A 10,052-nucleotide genomic window follows, 5' to 3' on the forward strand; every position below is an offset into this window, starting at 1 on the left:
ATTGCCTTCTCTGAGTGTACCCAGAGTAGGTGTCTCAAGCTATTCCTCCAAGGGCCAAGAAACCATGTTTTTAGCCCATTTCTGATTTACATCTAATTTGTCAGGTGCTGGGCGTGAGGCTCCCTGAGGCTTGCTGAAAGAACACAGTGAGTTCAATTAATGGTTACGTAGAAATTAGAACCTAGATTCTCTTGGCTCCAGTTCCTCTGCTCTTAACTGCCAGGCCAGAGCACACAGCTTTCTTGTTATTTTATCAGATCTAATCACTGTGTGTATTTGGATATCCTTTGACAACTGACAAAAATTATACCTTCAGTAAAACCCATCTATCCACAGAAATTTTAAAAGTTTACAAAAATGTTGACTTTGAATAGATGTGATTATTTAAAAAAAAGTCAGCAGGACTGAAGATGCAATCTAATTGATCAATGGTAATTCAAAGTATGATAAATCTGTGATTACATGTTCTTCACATCTACATGTCTATGAAAACAGAGAAGACAAATGGGATTTTTAAAAAAAACTTTAATGTAGTCTCATTAATATAATTGAGGAATATAGAAAAGGTAACAGTTTACATGAAGCAAGTCACTTCAACCCAAAAGCTGTACTGAACTACCCATCAAATCATTTGGTGACTCTTTTTCTGAAAAGACTGTCTTCGAAAAACAAAGATATATTCCCCTATTTGAACTGGTTTTGATCTTACACAACTTAACATTGTTTATAATCCCTGGAAAAATTTTAAATTTACTTTAACATCAGCTTTTCTGTTATTTCCTGAAGAGTGCCATATTCAAGCGGTCTACTCCCTGATATGGTGCAGTTCTGACTGAAAGACTGTTTTCTAAAAGCTCTTACTGTCTTTCAACTTCAATTTATATTCATTTATAAATGGCTTGAAAAAATTACTTAACACATACTGGCCCAAAGATTAAGCCTACTTAGGTGCAAGATATTGTGACCACATCTCCTGCCTGCACCTTGTTCAGGGACTTCATCCTTTGCAGGAACCTGTGGCTTGTATGCAGTTCTGATAGTTTTCCAACTCCCCCAGAATTCTCTTTGACTACTAGGAGGGAGAAAAGGAACCTTGGTCTGTTCCTCTTTCTCCCCCACCCATTCTCAGGTATACTGGCTGCTGCAAGAGGTGCGAGTGTCTCCAGTATTCTACACCTCCCTTGGCCTTCTACCTTCACAGAAGCCAGTAGGGATGTAAAAGGTTAACCGGTAAGCATTAGTCTGACCAGTTAACCTGCCTGAACCGTTAACCCCGCCCGGGCCTGCCAGCCCAGTTGCCCCACTGCAGCAGGCCCCACCACCCAGCCCCAGGCCCCGCTGGCCAGCGGGATCGGCCCCTGCAGCTTAATCGGTTAACCATTTAAACATTTTAAATGGTATTTACATCCCTAGAAGCCAGAGGTATCTGCTACTTGACACTGCATGCCCAGCTTCTGTTTTTGACCCTCTTCCTCAGGAACTTATTACAGTGTTGCTGCTGCTACTCATAGCTTTGTCTGTCAGCTGCAGAGTTGAAACTAGCAAGATTCTTGTCAGTTTCACTGCTCCCCACAGGGTTCTGCATAGTCGCAGTGAAAACTGACAAGACTCTGCTTGAATATTCTTGTGTTCTCTCTCATTGTTTTGTCAAACTACAGCAGAATAAAAATTGGCCAATGTCTTCAGCCTTCGGAAGACTGCACTGTGGTGATCTGATTTATATTTGGCTCAAGTCTGGAAGGTTATCTTCACAACCATAAGGGCTGAAGAATCCCTTTCTTTTAAATTTGAAGTTTAGATTCTGCGGCGATTAATAGTATTCCCCTGAGAAAGCCTCCTATCCTCTACGAGCAAATGGATTTTGCAATCCGTTCAGATATATACTAGTTAAAAATGATAAACCCTTTTTTCCCCTTCATATTTTTATTTTTACTGTTTTATTCACTAAGTGACTCCACAATTTTCCTCTTAGTGACTTAGGGGGAAAAAACTAACTATTTTATTTGCACATAAATACCATTTTTATTCAATTTATTTTGCCTAGAAGTCATGACTACCTGCTTCAAACACTAGTTTTGAAACAACTATAAGCTATAGAACTACAATCCTGAATCTTGACAGAACTGATTCAGCCCTTATCTTTCTGAGATAGACTGAGTTCTGTACACTTCACTATTAGATCAAACCTTAAAAACAGGGGTCCCCCTGCATCTCCGCACAGCCATTAAAATCTTATGCACTTTTTAGAAGCATAGGATAATCCCGCAGTATCCTTGGCCAACAGGATCCCCTCCTCACCCCAATGAACATTTCACTGGCTGTTAGCTAGATTTCCAGTGGTGGATAAAGGGACGAAGAGACAGCTTGACATATCTAGGACCTGATGCTACAAAGTACTTAGCTCACTGACTCCCATAAAAGTAGGAGGCATTCAGCACATCACAAAGGGTGATCAGCACCTCAGGATCAGGCTCACAGTTTGTAAAGGGCTTCAAGATTCATATAGGATGAAAGTGACATATTTTCCTGGTTTTACTTTTGCACACATAAGTATTAATGGGTATTAATGTTAACTACAACACATGCATAGATGAAAATATTCCCCTAAATCAGAATTCTTTATAATGGCATCTTAAATATGCAAAGCAGCACAATGCACACAAAAAAACCCACTAAGCTCTTACAACGAATACTAAGTAGTCTGATAAGGAGCCTCATACAACTTCTGCAAAAAGGATGAAAGGTATTTCTATTCTAATCTATTCTCTTTAGCCCTGATTCTACAATTAGATCAGTGCAGGTGGACTTTGATGACTGGACAGTGCCACAGTAGGGCTGTGCATGGGTTCAAGGGTCCATCTGTTTGGATAAGATTGCAGAATCAGGGCCTAAGTGCTCGTGCAATTCCCTTGCAAGATCTCTGTAGTTAATGTCTTAGTTAATTTGCAATTACGTAGAATTTTTGCACACGATCATCATCATCCAATAAGGTATATACTGTTTTAGTGTCACACTAAGGCTAAACTTTCTTTTTATTAAATGAGCAACGCAATGGTTTGGTTTTGGTAGGACTCATTTATGGAAATTACTTAATGGAAAGTGATGGGGCTAACAATTGTGAGGGTCTGTCTAAGAGGAATTTACGATACAACTTTGTCTTCAATGCAGATAAAGTGTTAGTACAGGTTTGTAGAGTTGGACCCTAACAATACCGCTCATATTGGCTTCAACTGGATTAACCATTTGAGTAAGGGTCTGAGGGGGTATTGGGGCCTTTGGTGCTACTGTGAACGAGGTAGAGGAAAGCAAAACCTCTCAAGTTTTTTTTTTTTTTTTTTTTTTTTTTTTAAATATACTCACTGACTGATTGATTCAACTCCGGTCTTATTTCCACCACGGTCTGCATCTTCATCAGTATCAGAGTCAGCACCAGTCTCACCTTGATGTATAAAATTTCAGCATATGAGATTATAGCCAAGTGTTGCTTCCTACCTGCTTGGAGTTATTTGCAAAACTTAATTTTACCCAAAGTCAACAGTGTAGTTTTTCCAGTTGAAGATGTTCTAAAATTACATTTACCCAAAAGAAAAAGCAATTTCTGAAACTGCTGCTGCCCACAAACTGAGACTAGTTTGAACTATCCTTTGATTATCCATTAACGTATAAGAAAATCCAGTTGGTTGGGGCAATTCCAGCTTTGTTACTGTATTAAGGGTAAAGGGCAATGAAAGGCAGAGAATCTGCATCACGTAAGCCCCACAGTGAGCTACACAAGAGGTGTTATAGGTGGACCACCCACTCAGAGGGCCTCTGCATCTCCTGCAACCAAAGGGGAGCTCAACATTGGCAGAGAAAAGTTAGCAATAAACAAGCCAATATTGAAGGGAATTTGGCAGACAGACCAGAGAAGGTACCACTGGGTCTCAGCTAGGTATTATCTGTGAATACATGGATCTAGTAGCGGAGAGTCCCCAAGTAGGGAGTGCAAAAGAGGCTGCAGACACTATTCCAGCTCATGGGTTTGAATGCAGCCACAGAGCAGCTACACGTCAACCCCGGGGCCTGTCATGCAGCACACCCATATGAAACTCAATTACAACACACTAAACTGTGGCTTGCCCCAAGTGCTTGTACAAGAAAATATGACACCGCATTACTTCCCAGCACAGGCTACATACGCGTGTCACAGCAGGGGACAGAACAGCCTACATGGGATTGCTACACACCTTCATGCATTGGGTGGGAGATTAGGTAGAACTATGACTCTACCCCAATGCATCAGCCAGCACAGCTGAGCTGGTACAGCAAGGGATGTAATCTGCTACTCATACAAACAGCAGCAAATTATTTCCCTCTGTGGCACGTGGGGATCCAAGGAAAGAACTGTGGCTATTAATAGCCAATTCCCTTCCTGGTCTGTTCCTGGGGCAGCACCGTACTGCCCTTTTCTATTTTGGTTTAAGTATGTAGAAAAATATAGTTAGCCAGATAATTTTAACTTTTTACAGTACTAGTTTATTCCTTTCAAGTTATTTATTTTAAGAAATTTCTGAGGATGCAGTGGTTTGATATACAGAAAAGGCCCATCTTTAAGATAGATTCCTTTAACTGGGCACTGTTGTACAATTAAAGATCAAAATCTGTAGAATTTACCATAAGAGAAAATAAAGAGCTAGTTCTTACCTTCAAGAATCTTCAGGAGTTTTTTCTCAGATAGAAGTTCTAACTGATCCAGGCAAAGTCTTTTGATTTCCTCCATGGAACAATTCTAAGAAGATTGAGGCAATAAATTAAAACAAAAAAATCCACATTCATAATCCACATATCTGAGGAGAAGCATATATGCAAATCACAATCAACCCTCCACTTCTATCAAAAATTAAACAACTGTTGTCTTTAGAGTGAAAGAATCTGAAATCATTGAGAGATGCAGATGAATCAAATCTGAAAAAAACAACTTTCTCTCTTCATCCCACCTCAAAAGGCTTTTGAATTCTTGCTGAGACCTGATGATCTTCTCTATCCTCTCTGATCCGGACAACCACCTTTGGAAGATGAACTGCAAATACAACATGAACGTTCCAGCCATTTCAGCTCTACCTGCTGCATGTTCTCATTAACCAAACTAGCAGGGATATTATGTACATCACTCAAAGTTTCAGTTCCTCTCGTACAGTTCATACAACATCCAGCTCAGACAGCAGCTCCTTTTTTGCTGTGATGCACCTTCCTGAGATGTCACAGCCATCAGATAACTACAAAGGAGCAATAAGACAGTGTGTGTGTGTGTGTGTGTGTGTGTGTAAAGTTAAGTATTTAACAACAATAAAAAAATTAAAACTGACAAATATAAAGATACAATTTCTGAAAAACTACACAATATTAAGTGTCTGTTACCTAATTCTCCTTTAGATTCTATGGTGGTTGTGACGTCTGAACAAAGTGCAAGCTAGTGAGTCATTATGTAGGAGAAGCTGGTAATATGAGCCATGAGCATAAACCATGCTTACTCCACAAGCTCTGTCCCCAACTAGTAGCTGAACCACAAAGAAGTTTAAATTAGAGCCAACAGAGCTGCACCTTCTAGCTCAGGAAGTAAAGTCTTATGTTCAGCGGTCCTGGGTTCAATTCCTGTTGCCAGTGACCTAACCAGGGGCATCAAGTTATGTAAGCAAGATAGGATGACAAGGATCTGAAAAGTGATTTTAAAAGAAGAGGATACAGGTAAAATGTACTTAACACTCTTCATGGGTAGTTAAATGAAGCATTTAGCCCATATTACTGAAATGCATGGAATTTCTAGCTCTTTTGTGTTTCTGAATGCTAGCTACCATATTTCCTGGTAAGGATAAAAGTCCCTTTAGAATAATCTTTGTTATTTTCAATCACAGATTATTAGAACTTCAGGCGCAGCACAGGCTTAGACACAGTTTTGTTACTGTACTTCAATCCCTGTGGCAACAAACAGCCCTGCAAGGATGACGTGAGGTATGGTTTTTTGTGTCTGTCTATCCTTTTGTTTTAAACTCATTACCTTAATCTTGCTCAATGCCTCAGACTGGAAAGCTGTTCCTTTAACCATTTTAGGTCACATTAGAAGATGCACACTCCCAGAATAATATTGTTGTTTTTTAAAGGAAACCTACTATCAATCACTTGGCTAACCTAACCCTAGATAACAACAGACATTTCAATTCTAGGGTTTTCTTCAGCAGAGGCTGCTAGTCTTACTAAATTGTATGTTTTTATTTTCTTTAGTTTAAACAGGAATAACATTCCTCCAGGGTGAACATTCCAAATTCATTTTCACTTGTGACCTAGAGGACTGGAGCTCAAGCAGATGACATAAACCAGGCACTCATTCTACAGAATGTTCTAATAATAAATTAGAGTCAGGTCTTACTGTAGCAGCTGTGGTATGACAGAATTATGTTCTATTACTGTTTGTTTTCCTTCCATACCATAGAAGAGGTTAATATCATATTACAGAGAAAGAGGGAAACATTTAAATAGTTTTAGAAATATAAAAATCAAGTCTCATTATCAGTCAGCTCAATATTAAGAAGTCTATACTCAAAGCAGCTCTTCAACCCAACTATGAAATGCTGTCATTTCTATATACCACAGTGATGAGCATGGTATCAATACTTAAAAAATTAAAAGTACAGCAATGTCTTAACAATGCATAGAAATACTATGCAACAGTTTAAGACATGAAGTGAATATCACATCGAATTGGAATTCTAGGAGGAATTTAGCAGAACAGAATAAAATTAGTGCATTTGACTAATTGGGGTTAACAATGCCTTCTTAAAAATATTGCCATAGGATCTTTAAATGACAAGTTTCACCACGGTTTCATGTCTCATCTTTGTGAAGACTCTGAATAAGAGTGAAACAAATAAAAACAGAGGACTGTACCCTAGTGGAAAATTATTAAATTTAAAATTTCATATAACTGTTGCACAAAAGGTATGTAGGTTGCTGGAAATCCACTGGACTGACCTGAGGCAAACAGAGCTGTTCAGCCCTGCATGTACTGAAGAGTTAAGTATATTTCAATACCTTCAAAACATCAGGCAGCATTTTCTGCAGTTTCTTCTCCCCTATGACACAGAAGCACTGATGAAGCATTTCTTTTTTGTCTGCAATGTAGAAACTAACTGGTTTTAGAGACACACTGAGGTCTAGTCCACCATCTTCTATGTCGCTGTGCTCTTCAGCTAACTCCTCTTTTTCTGCAGATGGCACAGTACATTTTATTTCCTAAAATTAAAATATATTAAAACGCTTGGAAAAATAAAATTAATGGAAATTGTCTCTTTAATAAGTCAAGAAAGGAGGAAAGCTTTTACAACGGTGTCTGTCTCAACAATATGGTTCTTACTATAAAATGTTTAAAAGGATATTACAAATGAACATCTTGTATTTCTGGAATGTTATGAACCTTTAAGTGCTTTACATTGTAAGATTGAGAAAGTTACATGAATGCTCTTCAAATGTGTAGGCCAAACATTAATATCCCTCTCAAAAAGCTGGCTATTTTGGCTCATCCTAGCAGTCTGAAAGACCATAAAGCAAAGAGCTACTTCGCCACATAATCTGAATAATATATTTGGAAAAAACAAAACAAAACTTTGCCCACTTGACTATAACTGCTGTATTCCCTGAAATTAATGGAAAACAAGGGGAGAGATGTTTGGCAGCACAAAAAACATGTTCCTCAGGTATGTCTGACGTAGTTAATCACAATTAGCCTTTGTAAGACTACTGCTAATGACAAATGTCTTGCTGAAACAACAGTTTGTGCACAGGATCTTGAGAACCAAATGGGGTAAATGTTATGACAAGAACACGTATTGGGCAGGGCGATGGGGTACAGGAAAGACTTAAGAGATTCCCCAGAAATTTCTTTTCACGTAGCCCTCCTTACCATCAAACATTAAAAATTAGCTAGTAAGTGTGAAACTGTTTTCCTATACTGCAATACTGTAGATACTAATATACAAATTTTGGTCACCTCTAAAACTTGTCCCCCACCTAATTTCCCATGGGAAAAGTTATGCAGCTCACCAATACTCAGACTAGCACCACACAGTTTCTGCACTTTATTCCTTCAGCAGGTTTCTATCTGTTTGCCTTTTCTCTGCTCTACATTTGTCTCTGTTCCTTTCTATTTTGGTGTTGTGTGTAAAACGCTTCTGAGCTTGAGGCAGGAGTTACTTTTCCTGACTCGAAGGAGTCATGTTCTTTCTGAATCCAGCACTTCACAGTGGCTTTAATAGGACACTGACCGCCGGTGCACTAAAGGGAACGGACTGAGGAGCTGGCAAGGTAGGGCCACCCCAAGGGGAGTGGGAGCAATGCCAGTGGGTCGGGCTTTAGCAGAGGCCTGTCGGGGAGACGCTTTCACGCTGTGTGGGTTGGAGGACGGGGGAGCCTCCCTTGGCCATGTCCAGTCGGGTGGGCCCTCTGCTCTAGCCCACGCAGGAGTTAGGCGGGGCAGCCCCACCGCCCGGGCCACGCAGGGGGTCAGACTAGTCGATCCCACTGGGTCCTTCTGGCCTCGGGCTCCAGGAACCAGACCGAGCACCCGCCTAGCCGGTACTGCGCCCCTCCCCGCCAGGCGGCCCCGGCCCTCCCGGCTCAAAGCCACCGAGGGTGACCAGATGTCCCGATTTTATAGGGACAGTCCCGATTTTGGGGTCTTTCTTATATAGGCTCCTATTACCCCCCACCCCCGTCCCGATTTTTCACATTTGCTGTCTGGTCACCCTAAAGCCACCCTAGCGCTCAGCGCCACAGGCCCTGCCTCCCCGCCGGGAGCACCGCCGCTTCCGCGCGCCCGGCCAGGCCCCAGCCCCGGGCCGCGCTGGGGGACGTTACCTCCAAGAGGCTGTAGCTGGACTCGGTACTTCGCCGCTTCCCCTCGGTGCCCCCCGCGCCCGAGCCCCCGTCTAGGCCGCTGGAACGAGAGCGGCGCCGCTTCTTTTCCTTGGAGGATTTGCGGCCCGGCATCGGGCCGGCCTCGCGGCAGTTGGAGCCGCGTTCCGTCCCCCACCAACGGTCACATCCCCCGAGTCACCGACAGAACATCCACCCGCAACCGCCGCAGGTTGATTCCATCACCACGACAACGGGCGCCTGGCGGCGCCGTGGTGACGTCAGAGCCGGGGCAGGTGGACTTCCGGCGCTTAGTGGTGCGGGGGGATTTCCGCTGTAAGTACTTCCGGTGTTGGGAGGCGCGGCGGATCCTTACGCCGCGTGCTCCTCCCGTGACCTGCCTGCAGCGAGGAGCCCTGGTCAAGGCTGCCCAGCATTCCCCCCAGGGCTGCTGCGGGCTTCCCGCGCGCCGCCCGCTCCCTGGCACGGGGCAGACGGGCAGCGTGTGATCGGAGGCTGGGGGAGTGTGGGGCGTAGCACGTTAGGCAGGAAAGTCCATTAAAGTAACGCACGAGAAAGCACCCCGCTCGCTGCACAGCTCAGGGACGCGGGGCTATGGAGCGCCCGGGCCAAAGGTGGGTGTAGACGCGAGCAGCCGCTGGAGGAGAGTGGAGGGAAGCTAGGTGAGCTGTAGGGATGGCGTGGGGAAGCAGTCGGGTATCCGGCAGAGCAGTAGGGTGCACGCTTATATCTCCGCCTGGCTGTCCAACTGCTAGACCTGCTCGTTTCCCAGCAGGAAGTTAGGTCCAGCTGCCTTAGTAAGCATCTTTCCACCACCTTTTAGGGAAGATGCAGTTGATTTTGTAGTCCGACAAATAAGTCAAATTCTGCAATTGTACTGTTTGGTGCTTCTTTATTGTGCTGCAGAGACCTGAGTTGCCATAAGGTCGAGGGAACCACTGCAAAGGGCAGAGGTGGATGGATGGGAGAATGTTCCTTAATCAATTATATGGAAACTGGAACAATTTCAGAATCATCATCTAGGGTGCCTGATAAGGTTCTGACTTGCCTGACAAAGCAGCATGTTGAGGGAGCCTGCATGGGTAATGTTAGGAGAGGGAGGGAAACTTCACAGATGAACCATAACAATCGGATATCTGATAATTGAA

General features: G+C 42.9%; 1 protein-coding gene across 2 annotated transcripts in view; it reads right to left on the bottom strand.

The window, feature by feature from the left end:
• Positions 1–9,001, bottom strand: part of LOC113405010 (caspase activity and apoptosis inhibitor 1-like) — a 28,750-nt gene extending 19,749 nt beyond the window's left edge. The window contains exons 1-4 of one of the 2 annotated variants that reach the window (XM_026646404.2): positions 8,887–9,001; positions 7,066–7,266; positions 4,684–4,768; positions 3,361–3,439 (exon numbers count right to left, since the gene is read on the bottom strand). In XM_026646404.2, coding sequence (XP_026502189.1) covers positions 3,361–3,439; positions 4,684–4,768; positions 7,066–7,134 — 233 coding nt within the window. In that variant the 5' untranslated portion in view covers positions 7,135–7,266; positions 8,887–9,001. The remainder of the gene's footprint in view (positions 1–3,360; positions 3,440–4,683; positions 4,769–7,065; positions 7,267–8,886) is intronic. The other variant, XM_026646402.1, reaches the window with a different exon arrangement.
• Between the last annotated feature and the right edge of the window lie 1,051 nt (positions 9,002–10,052).

This window comes from Terrapene carolina, unplaced genomic scaffold (assembly GCF_002925995.2).
Source record: "Terrapene carolina triunguis isolate 2854851 unplaced genomic scaffold, T_m_triunguis-2.0 Scaffold35022, whole genome shotgun sequence".
Classification (NCBI taxonomy): Eukaryota; Metazoa; Chordata; order Testudines; family Emydidae; genus Terrapene; species Terrapene triunguis.